Raw genomic sequence first — 27,852 nt, forward strand, 5'->3', positions numbered from 1 at the left:
TACATATGTAAACGAGTATGGCATGTAGTGGATCTACTACTAATCTCCGATAAGTCTAAACGCTAACATTAATATTCAATTAGGTACCAACTGAAAATCTAGTAGATTAATTAATCAATTATGAATGATTTGGTAATCCAGCTGACGTTTAATTGGTGCGAATTCTAAATCGGTTTAGCATTAGTGCCTACGGAACAAAAAAACATGGATACATAAAAGCAAATCAAAGTATACTGGGTACGAAAAAGAATAGAAATATACAAAACATCTAACGGTAGCTCTTTGTTAGAAAGCAAAGGTGATGATATTTTCTAAATTTAACTTGTAATCGTCATTATTATGCACTGTCATTATAGCAAGACCATTTTCAATATTATAACCACAGAACCAAAAATGTACATCACCCAATTTGTCCAATCACAGTGAACATAATAAACAAAATCAAAGCAATTCCATAGAACACGATACATTTATACAATTTGGAAATTAGCAATGCATACACAGGATAATGATAGCAAGCCGTTGCCATCGCAATTGATGGAGCTCGAAGCAGGTTACATACTCTGAGGCTGGGCGTTCTGCCAAATAGGGGTCTCGGAGTCTAGTCTAGAAACTTATTACTTAGGCACTATGCGCGAAGCTTGTCTTATTAAATGCATTATTACGATGCAGGTGAAATATTACGGGTGTACGGAATGAGCTTTTGTGATGGGGCGGGAACTATCCTGTAGTACATCGTTATTATAAAGTAAGTGAGTTTGTTGGTGTTTGGTGTAAGTTATATCTCGGTGGAACGAAAACAAGTACTTACCTATCATGTGTAAATTAATATTGAAATGATTGCACATTGACTGTCTTATGGTTCAATCGTCTTTACATGAATGTTTAGTGGACACGCAAAAAATATCAAAAGTTTAAATATAGGCACCAAATTCTCAAAAAGAAGGAGTTCCTCAATTTGAACGCGTATATTTTTTATACGGTTTAGAAATAGCAACCTGCATAATTCAACAATACTACAAATCCCAGTACAATGCCAATGACGCACTATTACTTCTAGCGAAGGAACAGAAAAAGAATTCTCTTGAACAAGACTTTGTCTTGCAAATAAGTTTCTACCGTACATTCTGAATGTAAAAGAAAGTTGCACAATGTAATATTTTGCATAACATTTTTCCGTGTCATATGAAGGAGTTAACTTGGCGACTGTGAAATGCTTAGCATCTGCTGCTTTTAACTGTTTTTTTGTTTTTCTCTAAAAAATCGTAGAAACTATAAAATAAATTGAAGTCAATAATATGAAAATACAATGAGAAACGATAGTCTACCTATATATTGGGACTATAATACATGTTACGGAAACCACAGACATTATACCTAATGACATATAGATGTCTATGATTGGCCAACTGTAAAATACCAGGAGAGATCCGCACACTGCTCATAGATGACAATGAAATGTACATGTGTAAAGGAATTCTAACCCACATGTCTGTTGCGCACGATGAACCACTGACGGATATGCGTCAATAGTCATAGTGGAAATCAAATCGATTGTCGTTCGCAGCTATGTTGTGTGCGACAAGTGCGTGTGCTGAAACGCCACCTTAACCATTGAGACACGTCACCAATGTATTTAATATAAGTTGGTTTACGAAGGATAATCCAATTGTTGTACATTTTCAATGTTTCTTTCTTTAGAGTCCGTTAAAACAAACACTCGAAACACAAATAAACAAAGCTGTACTGTAGACGTTGATCCTAAACCTAATGCTATATTGAAGCGATTGGGCGAGATTGAGATTTATAACCTGCGCCTTTCAAACTAATGAAGTTCTATTGGTTCTATCGCATTTCCACTGAGTTTAGTTCACAATAAATAACGGTTTTACTTGGCTTTTATTTAGTTTCTGTTTTAGACGGAGTCGCGTTATTAAATATGTAAAACTTTTGTTTTGTTGTGGCAAGTTGTCACGTCGTTCTGTGTCTTGCTGTAATAAAGATATTTATTATACATTTCCAAGTGCCAGTGCTATTGACACAGAGGCCGAGCCATTAGACATTAGTTTCGTCTTGTGAAATCTCACGGTTAGGACAATATGTACATAGAAATCTGTAAAGCACCACCAAGCAGCAATGCATAATATTTACGTTCTTGTTTTCAACTGGGATATTTTTGGATACAATGTTACATAAAATTGATATACAGACTTTTATAATCAATGATAGGTCTAGTTATAAATTGAAATTATACACCAATTGAAAATGATTCTATTTCAACAATTACTCAACAACTTAGACGAGCAGACAGACTACAGAAATAATTATTATTCAAATTAATATTTCAACAGGATTCCTGTGTAAAGGTCATGTAGTGATCTCTACATTTAGTGATAGGATAATTGATAGGAAGTCAAAGGTGATAGAAAATGTCGAGATGTAGGGGAAAAGGTATTGTCAATGAAAACGACCGATTCCGCCGAGTGGCTAATTTGCACTGTTTTATTAATTATAGTGTCGAAACATGATACGATGACTCGTACAGGTCAGGTCACAAAGTTTGTGTCGAAGTTTTCAAACAGTGTGTACCTACTTATTACTGAGGTCAGAAGTAGATTAAGAGTAACCGCATACTGCAGACTAAACAGTCAGCCGACAGTTGACCGACCGTTGCTCATATATTTTTTAAAGAAAATATTGATTCCGATCAAAGTTTTCAGCCGGTCTGATACCTACAGCTAAATACCCGATCTTAGTTATCGCGTGCTACCATTCATCTACATGCAGATTTATGATCAAAAACCAACTATCGGCCGACTAAAAGTTTGCAGTGTGTTAATAAGGCAGAGTAATCTAAGATTTGCGTATTCGAACATCTGTGACCAATACAAGTTTTTGGGTTCTACACTATTGAGTTGAAAGGGTAACTAATTAAAATTGGAAACCTGTTCGATTGGCAAAGTATTTCAATAGAACTTGGACCGTGAGTATTGATTGAAACTAATTTAATGAAATAGTTTTGATTATTTTAGCTGAAGAATTTTGTAGGCTGTTTCAGGGTTAAGATAAGGTCACGTGTAATTAAGAAAATTATAAGTTTAACAACATAGAGTGTCAGTCTTATAATAAGAAGAGGCATATGTTCAGCAATAGAAGACATACTCGCACTGTTGAGATGACAATAACGATGATTAAAAAAAAACCCTTACTTTAAAATTATCCTCAAAAAATAAGAATGTGGAAAACCTTAATTAAATATCATAACCCAACCATTTCAAACAATAACAGAGAAAATCTATCTACGAACAATTTAAAGACAAAACCATCCAAAAAATCTCTTCAAAGTTAGCGCATCAATCAAAATCTTCGTTAATCACTAACTTTGCTATTAACGGTTGTTTGGCTCGCATAGAACGTGCAGGGACCCTCCCATAAGTCTATTACCAAAGCTTTGGCCGCAAACCCGCCATTTCACGCCGACTTCGATTGGCCTAATTGATCTCCACTTAGGAAACTAACTCCCTAGCGATTACCAAACTCCGGGTAATAGTGATTTAAATGCGTGTTTAGGATTATGTGTAGGGCTTTTATGAAGTTGCGTTGTTGTGTAAGAATGTGTTTATTTGGAAAAAAACTTTTAAATACATAGTTTGAAAGATCTGTTAAAACCTTTTTATCGTCCCACTGCTGGGCACAGGCCTTCTCTCAAACGGAGAAGGATTGAGCATTAATCACCACGCTTGCTCAATGCGGGTTGGCGGTTTCAAACTTTATAGTCCAGGTTTCCTCAAGATGTTTTTCTTCACCTTTTTATGTGTGGTTGAAAGATACGCTCCTACAATTGTTAGCTGTTGGCTCTTTACACAAAAAAGAAAAAAAAATACGTAACACATAGACAACACTACTTCTTGCATGGTAAAAAAATGTCTAACATTGGAATTCTTCACAATATTCATCAAGAAATAATCACTAGATATGTACATATATTACACGGAAGTAACTCTTTAGCGTTCTAATAAAATACAAAAGTTATCTATTTTAATCTAGAACTCATAGGAAACATTTCCGTTATCATTGTTACCTGGAATCAGAAATCAAAACTCCAGGAGTTACAAGTTTATCAAACAAAACAGAGTAACTCATTCCAGTTCTATAACCAGGGGGAAATGCAATAAAATTGCAACGAACTAATTGTTTGTCTTCCCGTTCAACTGTGAGTCTGTCGAGGAAATTAATTACTACCGTTCATAGTCGACAAGTTAGTCTATCATAATAATAATATCCTTCTTTGAACCCTTCGTTGAGTCATCGTTTTATACTTTTTTTAATGTATCGATATTTTCTTGCTTGTATATTTTTGTTGTTTTTGCATGTTTATTTTTATGCAGTGAAAACAGACTGAAAAGATGCATCCAATGTGTATAAATACAACGTGTTATTTGACATATCAAAAATTCTAACATGAATCAATTTCAAATAGCATGTTCTGTATATTTCTCATTATATACAAAGATACTTGTCACCTCATTATAAACAAATAGTAGATATTACCCGGAAACGTTTACCTAAACCAAAACAGGAAAACGAAACAAATTCATTTTTCGAAAAAAAAAAAACTCTTACAAACCTCCCAGAGCTATAATTTGATTCCGTTTAAAAGGATTCTCTCGTAAAAGGGTGTATATTTATTTGCCATAATGCGTCGGGTTTCCATCATTCACTGGTATTTACATAGTAGGCCACTTGGCAAACCTTAGATAATTGAATAGCGGATATTGGTAGTAGTCGACTGGGGCTGAGCATTCCATGTTCCAAGCTAATTGGATGGCGCTCTCGGTTTTATATGAGCCCACTTCATGACGTACGAACCAATAAAATGGAAGCCGACTGAGTATTCAATAAGAAATCTTTTTCTCGTTATTTTTTGATAGTCTCTGAATTTAGTTCGGTTGATTACGTATAAAAATAATCTTGATTTTGTGAGCGTTTTTGGTAATGAGAAAAGATTTTAGTGTTTGTAGCAAAAGTTATTTTTATGAGCAACGCCATTTGACGGTGCGCTATGAAATGCTTGTAACCTGTAAAACTGAAATGTATGCGCTGTTCCGTTAAACATCCTTATAGCTAAATAATATAAATAATTAAACAATGCTTAAAAATATTAAAGCATCTCAATTCTTAACAAAAAATACAACCTCACTAAACCTTATCAAGATAATATATCCACGATCTCCGTTAACACATTACAACCATCAAAGATTAAAATAAAACTAAAGGAAATGTTATTAATAACAAATCTAATGACAGCCGGTGACATCCCGCCCCTGCAACGGATATGAACACCCGGTGCAACGCGGATGCATCGAGTAATTATGATCGTTCGTTCCAATAAGCTTCCTACGATAAACGCTGTTGTTATTACAAAATACAAATATAACCAGACTGACGGAATGATGAATGTGCCCAAAATTGTATGATTTGCGGCAAGATTAATTTTGCGATAGTGTCTGAACTGTTTTGTAATTAACTGCAGGGTAATAAATAATTCTGGCGTCAAGTATTTCCTCTCATTTTGTAGTTTTAGTGTCTACATTAGTCACAAAACAGTCAATAAGTTATATCTAGACATTCTCGGAGATCGGTTTCCCCAAGAACCGTAAGAATGAAGTACAATTTGCTGAGAATTATAAAAAAATATGTCTCGAGGATAATTCTAAATCTCATATAGCCCGCACATGTCATAATGAATTCATATATTCGTACCTGAAAACGCAGCGCGATGAAAAATCGAGTGTTCTGCAAAATAAGATGAGCGAGATTACTTATGTAGATATCAACGTTTTGCTGCGGCTCAATTTACTAAGAGAAATTGAAATTTAAGACGGTTCAACATTTTCAACTGGGATATTCCTCACAGAAAGTACGTAGAAAATGGTAATCTGTTTAACCGAAGTATTAATTTCAATGGAGCGGTCCGCGGTGGCTTTGAATTCGTTTCTTAAGAATTTGCAAAATCGTTCGTAATACGAATCCGATTAGTTTGAATAAAATCTGCGAATCAATTCGTAGTCGGCGACTCCGGGTCGAGGTGTAATGTATTCCAAAAGTTTATGGTCTTCAGTTTTGAGTTTACTTACACTAAGATCGAAGCGAGTTCCTTCAAGTGTACTCTTTCTTTGTTTAAGGTACTTAGTTCTTTGCTCAACTATGTAATTCGATATTAATTTTGAAGTCCTGATATTCAAATCTAGAAAAAAACAAAACGTGTTCAATTCTGCATAGTTATTGCGCACTTGTATTACGGCATTACTTCTCGAAAAACCATTACCAAACTCCATTACGAGCATTTTATTCTCTTTATAGACAAAAATATAATTTAATTGAACTCTCGCGTTCACTAGATTACTCGTAAAGCGAATATCAGCAACCATTTGTAACAAAGTTGGCGGCTAGCAAACAATTAGGCGAAGTTACGCTGAGGGCTCACGGGTCGGATCTGTTTGCACTAAGTCCATGTTTGTTGACTATAAACATTCCTTACCGGATATTAGCCCTTGTCCGAACGTGTGGAAGAATGTGCTCCGTTCAATGTGTATTAGTTCTTTGACGCACTTCTCGGATCAGCTGAACATGCGGGCTGTTAGTGGCGTTTGTGCAAACTATTTTCATAGCTATACTTTGCTATAAAGTCGGTGGGATAGCGGTTCTTGAGAAAATATGTAGCATATTACGTAGTTAGGTTCAATAGGTTGTTATGTACGGATACTTAAAAGTGGACAAAAAAAACTAAAATAGTCAAAAAGTACACACTTTTTTAGACAATTTGTATAAATTGCCACACGGTAACATAACAGTGAGGTTTTCCCGTAAGGTACTATTAATTAGTAGGTATATCTTGTAGGTACATTATTAGCAACATCTGTATTAAATACCTTATGTATAGAGGTAAAGTACAAAGGATACACGGGCTTAATATCGGTGCCAGTGTAACATAAAAAGGACTGTAAAACACAGATTAATATTAATTACATTTATTCGGACACTTCCCTTGATCGCCCCAATTCATAATTACGTTTTTAATTCTTTATACCCTCATTAAAGCAAAGTCCTAAACACAGGATGGGTTTAATCTTCATTAGCCCAGTGTCAGAAGTACATATACACAGTAACCGACATTGTCACAAAATGTAACATGATATACACACAAATAAATAAAATTAGAGTGTCTGTTTGTTGTACTATTGAATCCAAGACTTTGTACTACTTGCATGTGGTTATGGTAACTATATGTCGATTTAAGCCCGAAGTGTGGCTGCACCTAGTTCTAGCCGGCCAAATCTAGGTGTAGCTGGCCACATGCGGCTAAACATAGCTGTATCTTCTAATCTTCGGTTAGAACTAGGTGTTGCCTTGATCATAGCAGACAAAAATATCGGCCGTGGGCGGACTTGCTGTTTCTACTTATCTCTAAAACGGCTACACCGATTCTGACGAGTCTTTCACTGGTAGATAGCTGGTTTAAAATTAGTCTACTTTTTATTTGGGTGCAGGAAGTTCCCTTTAGATGTGGGTGAAACCGTGGAGAACAGTTAGTATCTACATAAAAAGTAACGAGACTTTTATTATTATTTCATTTGAAACAGATTTCTGTGACAAGATCCCAAGACTATATTCACATAAGATATTAATATTTCCTTCAATAAGAAACCTATCAAACGTCAGTGGATCACAACTTATTACGGTAACAAATGAACCGATATCAGTAGTCTTATATGTTCTTTTATAAAGCCGTCAATTTTAACGAGAGCTATGAAAGCGGGTGATGAGCTTCCTTAGTCACCTGCAAGTCTTGATAACAAAGGGGGAGAGGGGGCCTTTGTTATAGTGGGCGGTGTACATGATGTCGTTGTTAGAGAATTCATATAAGCTACGGGCGCCTTCCGCCGCGACGTTCGTTGTTATACCGAGGAAATGGACCCGTCCCCAACGGAAAAGTGAGAATTCCATGTTTCCTCGGGCCGTGTAAACAACGTACACTAATGATCATTACGATTAAGACGTGTATTTTATATCGCCAGTGTCACCCCGATTTTCGAAAACATTTTCTGTGCCAAATATTGGGTAGAAAAAGTTCACGTGCAACTCTCATTCGAAAGCGATTTGGCTCAAGTTACCTAGGATCAGACGATTTCCAATATTCATCACGGTGTGGTGGAAACTTATTTTGGAAAATGTACGCGATAAGTCATGTTTGGGGTTACATACTATGATGAAGATTGTGGAGCTCGAGTTTCTTGTAACCAGTGACAATTATTTGGTGAAGTAAAAGATACAACACCTTAGGCGTGAAGATTTTTTGCGAGAATTTGTTTTCTTGGTTCGTGTATTAAGGTTGACGTTGAGAAAGTGATCGTGCATTTGTCTGTTTGTGCAATATCATCACGTTGTTGACACGATGTAAACAGCGGTAAATGTGTTTGTTGTTGGAAATGCGATAAAATGTTTTGTAATTTCACTGTCTTTCGAACTTTTGTTTTTACGAGCCGTTCCCAATTTTGCTAACTTAAGTTTTATAGACACGCTGAGTACTGTCAAAGAATTGTTCATTTTCTTCTCCGATTCCGTTTTATATTTATCCGGAAATTTAAGTTTTGGCAGTATCCTTTTTATTTATGGACGTATTCTTTAGTACGTTCGGAGTTCATTTTATGTGAAGAGCTTTAAAATTTAAAATAGAAGCTACCTAGCTTTCAAATTACATTCCTACATACATACCAAAATGAGATAGACGAAGTTGTTTTGCGAATACCTAAATGAAAACGAAAATATTTTCTCAATTTTAGTTTTGTCTCCTAGCCAAATAATATGCCAAACCGGATTCTGCTTTTTGAGTCTAAAATAAATTTTATTTTGTGACATTTCTTAAACAAAGAAATTCCATCTCCGCAGAATATTGTTCACCAGACGACTGTAGAATTTTCACTTTTGTCAACCTTTTCAAGTGAATGTCTTGAAAAGTATTTTCGGAAGTCGTACTTGTAAAATACAGTACGAGAATGCTTAAATTTATATCATTGCAAGTGTAAGATTTACGGGGAACGTTCCGTGCGTGGGGGTTTTCTAAAACGTAGTAGATCTTCCTTATTTATGTTTACAGCTTATACCGGCCGCTTCCATTTCGTATATAGTTTGAATCCGTTTATCGGATTTCGAACACGTTTCGGTCGAATCCCATATCGGTGGACTTGATATATAAGCGTGGTTGGGTACCCTTATAAAATTACCGCGAGGGAAAGAATAGCTACGAATGAGGATACAATAAGAATATTCAAATAGCTGAGATCGTTCTCTCGTATGAATATAGAAAGACGCTTATTTATTCAAGAAAAAAATGTCTATTCATCTACTAGATTTTGACTACATATTGCCTCTTGAAAGAAAATTGAAGCTGAAGATGGAAATAAGAATGGTGGGCTTATGATGTGCTATGACTGTAAAGTACAGGTTTGCTTAGCCCACTGACAATGACGAACGCTTGCGTGCCCAACAATACAGGTGTGGCAATTCATATCGTATTATCTTTTCGTACTTTTTTATCTTAGCAAACACAGATAACCTAGCTAACACTTATCTGGTGTGATAAGTTAGCAGTTACGATTCGATCGACACGGTGTATGGACAACACGGCTTCAGTGTCTAAATATAAAATTGTTAGTGTTGTAAAGTGTTTTTAAAGTGCGATGGCAGGAGCTGGCACGGGTGAAGGGAAGGGCCCAATGGTGGGCAAGCTGGAGTCCCAAATCTATTGTATCAAGTACACATTGTTTTGCTTCAACGTCGTGTTGTGGGTGAGTACTTCGAAAATTGAAAGCGCTGTCCAACGTTCCGTTTCATTTTCTAGACTCGGCTTGGAAATTACTTTTGGGTGTCGATTTGCAAACGTTACGTTAATAGTTCGTTAAGAGAGGAATGGAAACGGTTCCTTTTATTTTGGTGGTTCTTTTGTTTCAGTTGTTGTTTAGTTAGCGAGTGTTCTTTGATATGTGACTCACCATGTGCGAAGTCATTTCTAGGCATGCGAATACGGAGAATCGTAAATATTTCGATGGTTAAATAGCTTGTTAATCGAACGATTGTACCGGCAATTTGTGGATAAGGCTGTGTCTACATTCAGTTATTATTAAATTATGTATTTCTGTAGTGCGATGGCCAACGATTAGCACGCTATACTTGAACAGTGTTGCCAGTTGTATTCGTGCAACCGTTTAGTAATGTGTAAACAGGGCTTTATGAGTCACATATTTTATGGGTCTGCACGCGATAAGTTTTAATTATGAACATGGACATTTGCTTTTGACTATTAATTACTGACTTTAAAGTTCAGTCATACACAATGAGAACCAGCGAAGAGGGATAATTATTTTATAATTACATTGTTGTCGACCTTTACAATGAAAGGTTATTTTTTACTTTGAGGTCATATTGCAAGAGTTTATCTTTAGCTTGGGGACTTTTTTATTAGACGAATTATTACTTACTGCTTCAATATTTCTGTCTATTTCTAGTAAGTTAGTATCCGTTCAACAAAATAGATGAAGGCCGTCTGGCAATTAATTGGACACCGATTAGTGACCTAAAAACGCCCGCCATTTTGTCCTTGATGTCACTCTTTTTGTTCCTAAAGATTGCCTTTCATAAAAATGTATTATATTCGTTGTACTTGTTTCTATGACAACTGTTGTAAAAGTAGCTAAGTATAATAGAAAAACTGATATCGATGCGTAAGTTACTAGGCATTATAAAGCAGGTTTAGACGCAGCAAAATCATGATTGACTGTGTGTCTTCTTTTTTAGGGTCGAATAATTTCTAAGTTTCTACTATAGATACTGTTACGAGTAAAAAATAATCAGATCCAATTGAATGAAAAACTGTGCTATAAAAAGTTTGTTTAAGTGTAGAGACACATATAAATTTTCTGTTTAGAACATCCATGTTACACTATCTATCCACTACACAGTCACTTTTGTAGCCTTAAAACATATTTCCAAATTAAATATAGTGCCACAAAATGTTTAATTCATGATATTGATTACAACGCGATACGAAGCTAACCTAAAATAAAGGGCCAGAATAAAGAATGTCTTATCAGCGACTGATAAGCGGCTTGTCCTGTTTTCCAAGTACAACGTGTATGCAGTCATACTTTATGATTCACGAGGCAAATTATATCGTATTGTGTGTGATGCTTCCGTTTTGTAAGAAACTAGATGGAATTTTATCTGGAAATGATGATTAATGTTTTGTTACTATTAATTTATTATGTCGCTAGCTTCCGCTATCGATTTCAACCGCTTAGTGAGGGAACTAATTCTTGCATTCGGATAAGTGGTAGCGTATTTGTTTATATGTATGTATGTAGATATTATTACTGCCATGTGTTATGCCAACTTGTGTGTGAAAAAGTACCAATAATTCACACACGCATTTGATTTTATAACTAGGCACGCATTTTGGGGGTTCAAAATGTCATTTTTTATTCGTCACGCATGCTATTACCTACTTATCAATTTCCATTATTCAAACTGCAAATAAGTTTTAAACAAAATACATTACAGTTATAACCACATAAACAATGTATCAACAACATTAGAAGCCGTTGCAGTAAATTGTACATTCAACCCTCTACTTAAAACTATTCAGGCAGCACCACCACGAAACTGTCAAAATCAGGCCACGAGCTCATCTTGCTTATAATTTATACAAGTAGTAAACTTAGTGGCAAGTAACAGACATTAGCAACACGTGGTGAAGGCCCGCACTAAATCTTGGACTTGCAAGACAAGACATTCTTGCAACTTCGCAATATACAACAAACTCGCTACAAGGGTTATTGGGCCCACTTAATTAATTAGATCAAATAATATTGCGAGCTCAAGGGTCCGCCAGATTGGTTTGTTTTGAATCTGTGCCACATTCACCGTTTGTGTTAATAGGGTTAACGATAAATGTATCAAAGAGTCGGTATTGTTTTTCTTGTAATGGGAAGGTTTGTGGCTTTCTTTGTCCAATTGTGTTATAAGTTTTCATGTTAATGTTTTACAATATACCTACAGAATATTTAAATTTTACTTGTATAATTTTTGATACATAGCTTTAAAAATAAGGTACATATTATAACAGCTTTAAAGTTGCGTTCATCCACAATCCGGTATTCTGATGAACACGCACAGGCTTTCTTCGACATTATGAAACGTACACCATAGAAACTCATATGAACATTACTAACTAACAAAATCATTATGCATTTCATTCAAACACCATTCCACCATTTCTTATTCAACACGAGCTTACATAAAACAATAAACATCTGCAACGCTTGAACGGCGCGTTAATCACCCAAGCTGTTCACTATAAATTGAAGTGGGAAGTGGGAGCTGGGAACCAACGCCAAAAACTGCGGAGCCCAGCTTCAAGAGTCACTCAAACCGCACCTGAACACTCGTTAAGGTGTTCTTGCAATGAGAAATAATTGCTGAACTTACTCGGTATCGAATAATTGAATTTTGGATTTTAGCCAAGACGCGACGCGGTTTTGGTTTTAATTATTGCTTTGTTTTGTTCGGGGACAATAAGTGTGCGGGAGTTTTGGGATACGCTGCATTGAAATATCATTTACCTACATAGGTAAGGTAACGTCCTCGAACGAGTTGAGATTCGGCACATTGCATAATACATGGTTTATCTCTAACACAGGTAGAATGAATGCAGTCATTTTTGTTGCAAATAAAAAGACAATCAGAAACACAGCATTCTATGTAGTAAAATGTATCAATGGTCAATGTTAGCGAAGTGAGTAAATTAGGAGTATCCAAAATTGTTTATTTGAAAATAAACTAAACGGACGAAGGAACGATATGACTATAGGTATCATGTTACTTTGAAAATTCTTGATGCAAACTTGTCCAATTTGGAACACTCCCAATTAATTTTATAGAACTTTGTCTCCTGGGCGTTCGTGATAGGTCAGTTTGAATTTACGTGCCTAGTTTTGTCTATGAATATTAGCGAGTCAGATTTTTTGAGCACGAAATGTGTCAAACGTCCATGGATGTGAGCCGAAACGACAGCTATCATAGCTTTAAACAGAAAAATAGTAACTTTGGTCTGGAAACGCCTAAAAATACATATTTACGAAGGCTATTCCTAAGTGTAGGTACCTATGTGTCCCATGAACATTTTTAAAGCACATTATTTGGCACACATTAGCATTATACACAGTTGTTTAATTAAATCACATCTATAATATAGAAAAAAATATGAAAAATATTTTTTAAAACACCAAGGCAAAGATACCGAATGACATCAACATTTTCAGTTGAAGCCAATAATGCTTCTCGCGGTACGTAACAATGTCTATTACTATTACCATACGTAATATTAGCTGAATGCATCTATCTGCGTTAAATACAGCGGAATAAGCTATTAAACTCTGTTCTACATATCGCAAGAATGTTAGATTTTCTTTACTATGTTGCGTTTGTGGTTTTGATGTGACAATGTGTTTTATTGTTTTTTGATGAGTCGGCATAATTCAGGATAATTGATTTTTATATAGCCCTGAATTGAGCACACAAAACTATCATTTTAACTCATAACAGTATATTAGGTTTATAATATTTTAAAAAAGAGTAACCATGGAGTTTCTTGCCCATTCTTCTCCATAGAAAAAAGCTACTTTTGGAATGGGCAACCAAAATCAAACTTAGTTATATTGCTGCCATTTCGTTTTCAGTATAGTATGCGAAAGGCATTTTTATTTACATAAAAAAATTCAACGATTACACTTCTATATAAACAATGTTTTTTTAAACATACTTTCACGTTTAGCACAGACAAAACCCCGTCAATATCTGTCCTCGATTGACACCGTCAACTAGAATCAAAACTCAAGTCTGCCTGAAATATCAGGGCATAGATGTTCTGTTTTGTAATATCCGCCTCCACGCTCACCAGACAGATTGGTATCGCAAATAGCACATCTGATTGCAGTACGATGCTATTAGTAAATCAGGAACATTGGTTCGATTCACGGAGTAAGGAAAGATGAGCGGAGATGCAGGTAGGTCTGTAGGTCAAATAGGTACGATGGGTATGACTAAGAGGATCAGTTACGAGTGAATTAACGAGGCGTTCGTGTTCTTTGAGACATTTTGTCAACGATTTTTGATATTCCAAAAAATGGTCGTGTCTAAAGAGGGCGTATAAGGGCGCAGATAGTAACGTTCCTCGTCCCCCGCACACCCGCATTTTTACGCGCTAATTTCTTATGAGATTTTCCGTTATGGCACATCCGTTAGTTACTTTGTTCTCCATGGTTCGGTTCTATTCCAAACAATAGTTTCGTCTGTAGGTTTTCAATTAACTTAAAGTTCCTGTAGTGTTCGTTGATACAGTGGCTTAGGTATAAGCTGTATCTGTGCTGGGTTTGATTTGGTCTTGGTACTAATTTGGCTGGCTAGGGTGAATGTTTCTCTATGTACCTACGTATTTGTGAGTGTGTGTTATATTTCTATACGTTTAAGTTATTGATTTCTAAGTAAGTGAAGTGTTTATGACAAGTTGTTACATTTTGGGAAACATCAAATTCTTCTATAATATCAATCACACTTCTACGGTTTCCTGTAACACAACATTTTCTCATAACGTTCCAGTCACTAAGCAACTTATTTAATAACAAAAACTTGTAAATCCTTTACAACATAAACGATCAAAGTGTTCTCAACAATATGCCGAACAAAAACACCATTTGATTAACACATACACAAATACAGTCTGGAGTAAGAGCACCAAACTGGCAACTTTCAGTCAGCCGATAGTTAGTTTGGGCTCATAAATCAATATGAATGTTAGTATGCAAGCAAATTACAAATATCAAGTATTTGGCAGTTGTTTTGGGTAGTCAGAAACCAGTGAGTATGACAACCATACTTAAGGTTATTGGGTTGCCTGGGTAACTGGGTTGAGGAGGTCAGATAGGCAGTCGTTCCTTGTAAAAAACTAGTACTCATCTGCATCCGGTCAGACTGGAAGCCGACCTAACATAGTTGGAAAAAGGTGATGATTTAACCGGTATCAGATCGACTGAAAACTTTCATTAGAATAAAGATGTTGTCATAAAAAAATGTCCAATATCGGGTCAACTGTCGACCGACTATTTAGTCTCCAGTGTGCGGGAGTGCTTTCGTAAAACATTTCCAAGACGCTTTATATAATCACTTCCTATTGAATAAACACATCGAGCGTTCGCTTCGACTCATTTTCTTAGCGTGTTTACTTCCAAAGAGCTCCTTTTATAAAATCGCAATATTAATTAAAACGTTAAACAAATAGTTCATGGCTTCTGATGTTAGAATTGCTTAATTATGTATTCCGGAATTAATTATCTATACTAATATTATAAAGAGGAAAACTTTGTTTGTTTGTTTGGTTGTAATGAATAGGCTCAAAAACTACTGGACAGTTTTTAAAAATTCTTTCACCATTCGAAAGCTACATTATCCACGAGTAACATAGGCTATATTTTATCCCGGTACGGGCAGAAGTTAACACGGGACGCGGGTGAAACCGCGGGAAAACGGCTAGTATGTTTATAAATGTATGGTTATGCGATTTGTAGGAAGGGGGTGAAAGGAGTTTATAATTTCGCTTCTTTGTTTACTGTATCGAAGTTTGAAATGTGGTGTGTGCAATTATTTTATGATTAAGTAGGTATTGTTTAACTTTTATCAAAGATTTGTTACTTAATTATGTTTTTGTTACTTGCTTATAGATTATTTCCTGGTAGGAAGAAATTATTTTGTATGATCTTTTTTATGTTTTTTAAAATCAAAAGATTCTCTGAGCATATTATCCTACATTTACTTCTTTACCATTCTTAATTGCAGCAACAACTTTTTAGTGTCAACTCAGCATTTAAACTAACAGCTTTTCTTCAAAAGAGTTTCGACTTTTGCATTTGGTACCAGAATAAAATAACTTAAACCATAACGCGAAGTAAATCGCAGTTAGCTACCACAAAAAAATCCGCGCTTTAAACTTTTGAAACAGTTACAAATTACACTTGCAGTTTTGGTAAACTAAAAACGCATCAGTCAGTGTCAAAACTACTGAATACAACTGATTTTGAGTGTACAATAGTTTGTAGGATAAGTAAAAGTATGAATAAATAATGGATAGAAGATATTATATGATGTGGACTTAGATTTTACATGATTATTTGCATGCATGGTTACTTTTTATTCTTCTGATTTACTGTAGAATGTTCTTATATAATTTAGGTAACTACTCACACAAACATTTTCCGACGTTTTCCCGCGGTTTCACCCGCGTCCTGTGGGAGCTACTGCCCGCACCGGGACAAAATATAGCCTATGTTACTCGCAGATAACATAGCTTTCTAATGGTGAAAGAATATTTAAAATCGGTCCAGTAGTTTTTGAGTTTATCCATTACAACCAAAGAAACAAACAAAGTTTTCCTCTTTACAATATTAGTATAGAAAACATTACATAAATACCTTCACACAAAATCATATTACTTACTAACAAAAATACAAAATGATTCACCTTCCCTGAAACTATGTAATAAAAGTTCTCATAACGACAGACGGACAGACAAATTAAAAGCTGTACTCGAACCGGTAAACTGAAGGCAGAACTTGCTCCTAGAATTTTCTGCTCAACTTATTTCAGAAGTACAACAAAAAACGTACCTACAAGTTTCTGTTGCAATCTTATTTCGCTAATTTGTGGCAGATTTCATTTTGAAATGTCGCTACTAGGAAGATATCAGAAGTCCCTTTTCAAAAATAATGTTTGATATTTTTGGCCAACAAAAGCAAAAAAAGGGGTGTTGTGTGTGTGTGTGAGTGTGTGTGCGTGTGTTTGTTGCAACGTAGTTCGCAAACAGATGACCCGATTTGGATGCGGTTTATTTCGTAAAAGCTAGTTCTCTATAAAACACATTCTACCTCTTTGCCATTAAAACGAATGATTCGATATATTCTCAGAAGATTAAGGATATCTATGAAATTATCAGTGGACTTGAAAAACCGATAAAGTTATTCTCGTATAAAAATTTGAATCTAAACAAATGTTCGTGGCTCGTCTTTCAATAACCTAATTTATGTGACATGCATATTCTTTTATGCGTAGAAATGAAATTGCATAACATTCACTGCAGCTTTAGTCGAGAACTACGCAATAAAAATATACAAACCACTCCCGACTCATAACTAAATTTCCATTTTGTGAGCTTCAACATTTTAATATGCCAGTGAAATAGTTTTTATTGTTTTGATAGATAGATAAACCAATAAAACTCGTTTCGGATTTTCACTTTATTAGATTAAAAAATCTACGTTAGTGTAGAACAAAACAACGCTTTGACTGCACTAAAGAATATTCACGCTTATTATTATTTCAGTTATTTTATTTTTGTTTTCACATTTCATTGTTTTAAAAGCAGAATCGCAAATATTTATAGCGAAATGTTTTATGTCGATTTTGAAGCATCAAATATTTACGCTGACAAAACTATCATTGAATCGCATTGCCGATTTGACTTCCCCGAACGTTAAAGGAATTGTTTAAGAACTTAAAAAGCTGAGACGAATTCATTCAGCGGGGAGTTGCGTGGAACAGATAAAACGTACCATATAAGATATTCAAATCCCTTAAGTGCACGTTGCGGTTGAATTGCGAGAAAAAGTCCCATTTTGAAACGTTGTAAAACTCTTTATTATTCCAGCTTTGCAGGTGTCTCGAAGGAGATACAATGGGAACCGGGACTGACGGCTGCTACCGTGGAAACCGGGGCACGGCGACCGAAATAATAGTTTTTTTCACTCTAAAAAGGTTTGAGCTGGGTTGTAGTTAAGCGTAGGCGAAAAATTGGAGACGTAATATTCGGTGGAAACGGAAACGTGGTGCTGTATTTTTCTTGTTTGCTTTTCCGAAGACAAATTTGTGGAGCACGGTTACTATTCCGAAATTGAACTATGCTTTATGTTTGATTTATGCATATGTATTGCATTCAATCTATTACAATATACCTACGTTTCTAACGGAGCAATGGTTGCCGTTGTACTATAGCAGATGATTCATAACAGATAAGCGATAATATAACAAATTCGCAGAAATTGTATCCATGTGCGTCAAAAACATTGATACAAAATAACATTTTAAGAAAATCCTTTGTTTTCGAGTTACACTGTTCACAATTATTGGCACGCAGCCCATACAATTGATACTAACAATGTAATATTTCTCAAAACACCACTTAGGTCCTTCAATAAGTTACAATGTAACGTCATATTCGTACCTAAAACTCACTTCTGGCATAGAAACGAGTACCGCGTGAGTTTTTACGACCCTATAAATTTTTAACGTTCCAAAAAACACCGTCTTTTTACTCTCAAAAAAGAGTAAAAACCAGACGTAGTTCTGGCGCGATTACAAAATGTATAACTGAATTCGTTTGTAGCTAAATGAATATAAATAATATGAAATTTACATCATTTCCACGTTTATTGCTTAAGATTACAGACGACTGTGGTAATTTCAAACATAAATCATTTTCTTCTTATGCTTTATGTTCCATGTTTCGAAAATATTATGTTGTTTTTCATTAACCAGCTACAATTTTTCCCTACTCTCAATATTATTTTGGATATGCATGAAGTGGCGTTTAGATGATTACTCATAACAAAGATTTAAGATCTACTATTTGATACATTCAAAATAGAATAAAACAATCTTATTCCAATAATCCGTATTAACATAGAAACGAGGCATCATATACCACCAAAACACTTTTATGATACAAATAATATGAACATTGTGTCATTTCAGTACAATGTTTTTTATGTGCCTTTTATTATTGTCATATACATTTTTTTTGGTATACATTCTCAAACTTTTCTCATAAAGTAGCTTTTGGCATTACTTCTAGAGCCATAACATTGTTCAATAGTGTCCAACAAGCAAATTAATTAAATAACCTTTGGAACTTTACTACTAAAGAAATACTCTTGGACTATACGCCCTTGCTATTACTATTTGTAGAAGCAATAAATATATATGAAGTCAATTTATTACAAGTTTTACGCCTCAAGTGAGATTGAAAAACAAGACTATTTTAGGATTCCGAACTAACTTTTTTTAGTTTTCAATCACACAAAAAAGTTTCCAGACAATGGTTTCTATTGTCATTTTGGTAGACTTAAAGACATGTATTTTTATAAACTTTCTGTAAGAGAATGATTGCAGTATTAGCACAGAATAAAGGGATGATGACACACCTAGTTATGACTAGAAAATCCTTCATTTTTCTACAGCCATTTTAAACTTACTTCCAAATAACTTCAACGTTATATTATTAGAAAAGCACTCAGGCACTTGAAGCGATCCTGCATACCCAATTTGGTCGCTCTTTTATTTACGCTGGCAAAGTGTGGGCAGAATGTTACACGACACTTCCTATCGCTTCCTCAGCATGCATTTTTAAGATAATCCGTTAAATTTAGAACTCAAGCGTCAAATATAAAGAAACAATTTCGTTTTCTCGAGAAAAAAAGGGTAACTTTTCACAATCAAGAAGCTTGCTTGACTTTTTATCTGATTCTGAAAATTTTCTACTTTATGTTCAAGTTGTTTCGAGTTTATGAGAACAAAAATTCTTTTAGCTGCTCCTTTAATTAGTTTTTTGTAAGTTATTAAAGTTGGGCTCCGAGATAATAATATGAAGAGCGTTTTGTTCTCTTCTAGTAAATTAAATAGTAGATGTCCAATTAAGTTAGAGTCACTATATTGCACTGGAGATTAATGTTAAGTGAGTGAATTGTCACTTAATTCACGAATAATCATGCATCATCAACCCTTAGAATAATTTACGTAATGTTAATCGTGTTAATCGTTTAAGCCATAAATACATCTGCACGAGGAACAAGGAAATTCATCATAAATTGAGCATTTACGTTTGATTTCCTCTGTTCTTCTACTTGTAATTGTATTAATCATCGGCAGCTTGTAGCACACCGTTAATGGAGCTCACATTGGCCTGCTATTATATGATTTTTCCAACACACGTACAAGTCAACTTTCCGCATCATTTGGCGGGATACTAATGGATTGCAAACGGGGTTGTTGTCTCGACAGCGCTTTTTGCAGACAAAGTATAATGACGCGTGGTTATACTCTAGCTCTCTATTCCTCATTCCTCAGTTCTACAGATTGTGGATACGATTTTTACCCGAACAATAGATTATTTCACTTATTTCTTATCCTTTCATTAATCTTCAGCACCTAGAGTTATTATTCTGTTGGTGTAACATCGCCACATTGAATAACATAAGATGTATTTGCATATTTATGTCACTATTGTCTACGATTCTTTACGATACTGTGTTCGCGAATAATAATTGTTATTGTCAGAAGTTGTAAGTTATTTATTAGGGACAAAAAACGTGAACAAAAATGTCCAGGAAGGAGAGAGTCAATTACTTTAGGTCGACAACAATGCGAATACTTTTGCGTTTGAATATTCATGATAAATTTTGTTTTTCTTTATTTGTGGACCAATTTCCATCATGTCCCCCAGCGAAACAAACAAAAGAAGTACAGATTACATATTGTAAAAGTTTGAATATGGAACTTTGTTACAAAATGGCTGTTCCCAAATGGTTTATATGGTACGTAGGGCGTCATGGAGACGAGTTTCGGACACAGACAGACGAAACAAATGCAGCGAACATAGCAAAACAACTGTATGCATTTGTTTTCAGTCCATTGAACTTACCCCGTACTGTTTTCGTCTTGTCCCCATGCGGTGGGCAACGAACTAGTGTGAACACGATATTGCTTCGAATAAAGACTGAGTATCGTCTCAATGCATAAGAGTTTAAGTATATGAGGGTGTTGCTAAATATAGGTATTTATCTTATTATTTTTGGAAAGACTAAAAAATCTATATAGATATTTATAGTTTTTTTTTAATAGTACTTGGCATCTTTAAAATTTAAAAATTTAAAGAAAAGACGTACAAGAAAAATATAAACCAAAAATAAAGACCATTTGACAAAAAAGCCAGTGATCTATTTTTAAGACAACTATAATTAGCTAAACAAAATCCCACACAACCAACTAAAAAAAAAAAACAATAGAACATCTGAATGAGCCCGATAACATCGATCTCCTGCCAGAACAAACAACATCTCATCCTGTACACAAATATATGTAGGTGGAGTAAATATTACCAAGACAATAGCCCCTGGCTTTATCTCTAGCTATTCCGAAGACAAAAACAAAGCTATTATAAGAAATACGGCGATCTGTAGATACTACCCCCTGTATAAAAGTTGACGATTCGCTCACAGCATTAATGAGATTATAAAACTTTTAGAACTAAACTTATCTATTGCTTTGTTTTATCTTAGTTTTTATTGCGAGGAGTGTATTAGATGGATGTGTGTTAGTTAAGTTTTTATATACAGAAGCTTAGGTAGTATCTGTTATTTACGTCTTATAAGCAGTTCCGCACGTTTTTATCCACATTCTTCCACTTACGGCAGGATATATTTGTACCTAATTTCAATTAAATGAATCCAGTAGTTCTAGCTTCTCAATATTAGCAATGATCATCAGATCAGCTGTATTTAAGATATTATAAATCGTAAATTAAAATAAATAAACATTACTTCTTCAACATAACAGCTGTAAGATAAACCCATTAATATAATCTCTCATTTCAACCACTCCGCCATTTCATTATCCTTTTAACACTTAATTACAAAAAGCCAATGAAAAGATTCTTATGATCAGAAATCGCAATAAAAACAAGACTGTAAAATCCAGCTTAAAAAGGCCTTCTCAATAATGACTTAATAAGAGACGAACATTAAAAATAATAATCATTAAAAATATGAAGAGGATAAACAATATTATTGCTTATGTAAGACGAATAAATAAAAATAATATTATGTAAATAAAAAGTTGTGGTGCCTAGTGGGTAAAACATCAACCTCGCAAGTATGAGCTTGGCGTCGATTTCAGGTCAGGCAAATACCAATGCAACTTTTCTCAGTTTATATATACTTTCTAAGAATATCTTGAACACCAATGACCGCGTGTTACGTGTAGCACGCGGTCATTGAACATCGGCTGTCATTTGAACATCTTTGGCAGTCGATACGAGTAGTCAGAAGATAGTAAGTCTGACAACCAGTCTTACCTAGGGGTGTTAGGTTGCCTTGGTAATTATTTGAGGAGGTCAGACAGGCAGTCACTTCTTGTAAAACACTGATACTCAGCAGTATACGGTTAGACTTGCAGTCGACCCTAATGTAGTGAGGAAAAATCTAGGCAGAAGAATCTATATTAGTCTTTCTCCACTGACTTGACAATTTTCCTCTTTACAGTTGTTTGGGGTGTCCATCTTCGCTCTCTGCTTATGGATATGCATCGAGCCAGGCTTCAACGAATGGATGACCATCCTTGAGCTGAGGAAATACTTCATTGGTATCTATATTATCCTGATCGCTTCTCTCGGAATTATGGTCATCGCATTCCTTGGATGCGGGTCTGCGTTAATGGAAAATGTGATGTTGCTATATGCGGTAAGTTCTTTTGTTTTTTACGGTCCCAATATTTTTCATTTGTTAATGGAGGTCGTTTGGCACTAGACTAAAAAAAATGGCCAGTGTTTCACAAAAATGTTTGTTTAAGTAGCTTGTCAATCACGTATGTTCTTTGTTATTGATAAATCCATTCTCAGAATTTAAGCAGCGATGATTTTATACTGATGTACGAATCGTACTATAATTAACCACAATCTTACATGATTCTATATCAAACGTGGTTACATGATGAACATTGATTAATATATGGCATTAGTATATTCCTACATCATAATACAATTAATTAAGCCATCGCCAGTGATTTTAAAAAAATAGGACCCGGAATCTAACACTGAAAGAATCCATCAAATCGGTTCTTGAGATAAGCGGGTTCAAGGAAACAAAAGACCAAACTCTTCAGCATTATTACTAGGTAAACAAATATCTTTAAAACGTGATGAATTTTTAATAACGACTAGTTCAAAGTGTTATGAATGGAAAGTTTTCTCCACCTACGCTTTAAGAATACGCCTACATTTGACCCTTTGAGAATACCCCGGGATGGTTCTGTCATGTAAGTTATAATAAGTTCTCAGAGTGAACTATGGCCCCTTCTAATCTTGATCTATTTTTAGTATTTTTTGGGAGTAATCACAATACATACTATCTATTTATTATTTTGTATAAATAAGCTGAAATTCTTGGCACTATATGAGGTTTCATGGAGCGAAAAACAAGTGGTACAAATTCTCTGTACCTATTAATTTTGATCGTATCATTTTAGTTACGATATTTTAGTCTGAGACAAATACTAGCCATATCAATATAAGCGTATCTAATAGTTATAAACTATATAACAAATCTAAGTCTGGCTATCTCCACGTCTGCCAAGTTTTCACATGAATATGCGTTATCTTGTCAAGACATGTTATTTCAATGAAAAGAAACTACATTTACAAGAACATTTGTAGGATTTATATATTTGTTTATCTGCTATTCTTTTGTTTTGTGAGTTTGTATGCCTATGGATAACATGTGAAAAGCTGAAAGGTTTTTTTAATTGGCAAGCTCGCTTCAGTTGCTTTTTGGTTTTTTCCTTTAGGCATCAGCAACAGGTTCCAGAATTTCATTTTTTTATTGAAACTATACGGGATATTGTTTTAGAACACTTGACCTAGTGCCCTTATATATCCCCCTTATAGTTTATGTGGTATATGAAGGAGCCCCTTATAATATATGAAGAAGTCTTCTTTTCATATGCGTAAAATGACGAAATAATTTAAGAATGTATTTGTTTTTTTTTCAGTACATAGCATCACAAATAGCCGTGTTTGTGTTCGGCCTGGTTGGAGCCTGTGTCGTTTTGGACTTCTCTACATACGACTCCAGCATCCAGCCATTGATAAGAGACGTTATAGTGAGGCTTATGAATAACCCGCAACATGAAGGCAGTCGAGAGATACTACGGATGGTGCAAGAAGGAGTAAGTAATTTAACTACACGTTACATTAGAATTATAATATAATATGTAACTATATCAAAGGTATCTCAATATGATGTAAAATTTAACGAATTGCAGATAACAGTTCCAAGTCAAGCGTATACCAAGAATAATAAAGAGAACGTTAAAATAACAGGATCAAAAATAAAATCAACAAAATCAAAAAGCAATAATTATACTCCGATATCCTTTGAACCGGCTTTCCAATTTCATATCTCACTGAGATCATCATTCGGCGTTGCGTTGCCTCTAGCACGAAAAAGCAGAGGGAACAAAAAAATTCCATGGAGCCTGACTTTGACGCAAAAAAGAGTATCGTTCGTGATTTTTCTCTCGTCAAACTATGGCTACAAAAACGTGTAACAAAACCCTAACATCTAACGAAGCAAACACCAAAACGCATTTGCCGAATGGCCAGTTGACGAAACTGTAGCGCAGAAAGGGACGCTTATGGGGCCTACTATTGGTGTAATGTCATTTAAAAAGGGTTGAAGGGTTAAGATTTTTGAGCATACAATACTCGATTATATGGATGCAAAATATTGCACGGTATATTGTGCTTGAATTTTTTGTTTGTACATAAAGAGGCATAGCATAGTTATGTCGAGTTCGTTAAATTAAATAGCGCAAATTCAAAATATAAAAGTATAAGCGCCAGCATGGCGAGCATAAAAAAGGTTTGAGTTAAACCAGAGCTGGTCTTTTACAAAAAACGCTTAATATAAAAATGTGGTCGAAAAATGTAGTGAAAAGAATTCCTGGCTTTTATCATAGTAGGCCTCAACTACGGCGTGTCCGGGATACTGGCGCTAATCAAATAGGCCTGTGTGGCACGTTCCGCGCCCGATTGCACACTGCTCCAATCATAAACTCTCCCGGACAAATTTGGCTTAATTTTGAATCGGTTCCGATCGCGAACGATGCTTGTAATACGCACGATGGACGGGATTTCATGTTTTAAGTCTGACGCCGTCCCTTTATTTTCGTAAAGTTTCCTTTGCGAGCGAAGTAAAACTGTTTAGGTGTGAAATTGACATGGTCGATTGATTGGTTATTGGAAAGGGGAAGACTTTTAAGAGAGTTTCTTGGGTGTTTAAATTGTTGATGGGATAAAGTTATTTTTGGGTGGCTATATTAAAAATGCTCTTTATGAGAAATGGAAAACTCGAAAAACAACTTACTGATTATAATTTCTTCTTCTTCTTCATGCCCTGTTCCCAACTCACCTTACGGCGCAACATACCTTCTACTTCCATTACTCTCTGTCAGACGTCATACATATTGTTGATTATACTTATTGGCACCCAAATTACCCACAGAGGCCAAGACATGACTGACCTTAATTTTAATCACATTCCTTTCAATCCTCAGATCGGTTGCTGCGGTGCCGAAGGTCCTATGGACTACATCAACATGAACAAGCCCCTTCCCGCCGAATGCCGTGACTCGGTCACTGGCAATGCTTACTTCCACGGTTGCATTGACGAGCTCACCTGGTATTTGGAAGGCAAGACTGGCTGGTTGGCTGGCATTGTACTGGCTTCTTGCATGATTTCTGTAAGTTTCTTTCCATGTATTATAAAATTATATATTAATCTATGTAGTGGCATAGCTTGGTAAAATTTGGTTAAACCAAATCTTCTTTTATCTTTTAGATGCCAATTTTCACTGCCGTTCATTTATTCACACAAACCTTTCTAAAGATTTTTTTTTGACATAGTCCTCTTGGCTGCTACTGTTACTTGTAAAGTTTGAAGCTTTTAGACATTTAAATAATTTTGTGTGTCTGGTCCCGGGCTGGTGATGACATTTTTATTAAAAATAAAATCTTAGAACTCTCTGCACACATACGTATACGAACTATTTAATTCTGCAGTGCTAGGGTAGAGTAACATTCTTTCTCAGTGCTCAAAGGAACATGTTTATGTCTGTAGATCTAGTGTATACCTAGGGCTGTGTACAGTTTTCTCTGCTGCTAAAGAAACATCAACAGTTTCGACGAGAAATAAATAAAAGCACTGTTTGCTTCGTTTCTCAATAGATTTTTGCATTGTATTCCCAAGCTTATTTGATTTTTTGTCATGTTGGTATGTTTTGTACATAGCAAGATCTGTACATGTTATAAAGCAATATTCTAGTCAGAGAATCTATCTAACGCTTCTTCGCCTCAATACCGACTCTTATTTTTTATTTATGGACCAATGCACAAACAAATCTATAAAATATTTCCATTAAAGTTATGAGCATAAAATTCTCAATCTTACTTCGCAATATTATTTAAATTGCACCATGAATACCTAGTCCTAAGACATTTCTGCATAATGTATCAATTTTATTTAATCCGTATGGAACTGTTTCTCTCTATATAAATAAAGCTAGAATTCTAGGACATGCTAGTCGTTATAACTTAATGAGTTCCAAGCATCTTAACTACGGTAGGTGAAATTGCGTGGACATAATATAATTATATTAACATAACTGTTTCTAGAAAGTTCTGCGGTTTTATTACACTTTGCTAGTGTAAGTATTATAGAGGGGTGAATATCTTCGAGGAATGTTTGGATGTTTGTGGATTTTATTGTTATGTTATAGTTTTCTGTAAAATGGTTTTCAACGAAAAATATATCGGGAACTACGAACTTCAAACTTATGAAAGAGGTTTTTATAGATTTTTACTGTATCCAATATCTAATAGCTAGTTTTTCAATATTATTAATACTTAGCTTTTGATTTCTGTTTTAATCACGTTCCTTTGGAACATCTTCACGCACCTGGATAAAAAGATAGAAACACTGTTTTTTTTTTCAAATCGGGCTAGTAGTATCTACCTGAGATTAGTGCATTGGAAACCAACTTTTTAGCCTTATAATATTAGTATAGTTTTTTTTCAGGTTGTTCAGTAGTTATGTATTCGAATAAATAAAAGGGGATTACAAAATTATTAATTTTGAAATATTACTTTTCAGGTCGTGAATGCTGTCATGTCATTGGTCCTCATCCAAGCCGTGAAGAAAGAAGAAGATGAAGCAACAATATACAAATAGATTTATTATTATACTTAAATAATATAATACATTATATTAAGTTAGTTTTATTCTTTTTAAATAATAATTTTATTTCTATAATTCAACTACAAATCCGACAAAACGAAATAATGTTATTTTAAAACAACCACCGTATCTTAATTAAGTAAAAACTTAGATTGTAATTTTGTTTAACCGTTTGTTTTAATAAAGAGTATTTTTACGACCATTCTTTGTTTTAATTCTGTTAAAAAAACATTGAATATAACAACATGCAAAGGTTTTAATATCAGAAATATTTGATTACACATCTTGTTGACTATTTATAAAATTGATTCATTTATACAACTTTTTCTTATTGCAAAGTATTGAAAGGTTTTAAAGGAAAGTTCCGTTGTGGTTTCTGATATCTCAAAGTACTGAAGGACATTCTAATCACACCTTTAATCACAATACAAGGTAAAACTGCCTTTAAATCAAATAAAAAAACAACTAACCAAACTGAAAAATCCTACGCTAAGCATAAAAATGCGCAGATATATTTTTGAAGCTATTTTTAAACCAAGCTAAAAATAGACTTTTAAATCGCTTGTTTAAACAGTATTTGATTCCTGGAACAATTGCAATCGCTTTATAGTTCAATTTTTTTGTTACG

At 34.7% G+C, this 27,852-nt stretch overlaps 1 protein-coding gene across 1 annotated transcript; it reads left to right on the forward strand.

Annotated features, from left to right (window-relative positions):
• Positions 1 to 9,641: 9,641 nt before the first annotated feature.
• Positions 9,642 to 27,426, forward strand: LOC110371850 (tetraspanin-2A). Its single transcript, XM_021328267.3, has 5 exons — positions 9,642 to 9,848; positions 22,476 to 22,673; positions 23,980 to 24,156; positions 25,546 to 25,731; positions 27,141 to 27,426. Exons 1-5 carry the CDS (start codon positions 9,741 to 9,743, stop codon positions 27,216 to 27,218), a joined length of 747 nt encoding a protein of 248 aa, XP_021183942.2. The 5' UTR covers positions 9,642 to 9,740; the 3' UTR covers positions 27,219 to 27,426.
• Positions 27,427 to 27,852: the final 426 nt, after the last annotated feature.

This window comes from Helicoverpa armigera, chromosome 10, assembly GCF_030705265.1.
Source record: "Helicoverpa armigera isolate CAAS_96S chromosome 10, ASM3070526v1, whole genome shotgun sequence".
NCBI classification, from domain to species: domain Eukaryota; kingdom Metazoa; phylum Arthropoda; class Insecta; order Lepidoptera; family Noctuidae; genus Helicoverpa; species Helicoverpa armigera.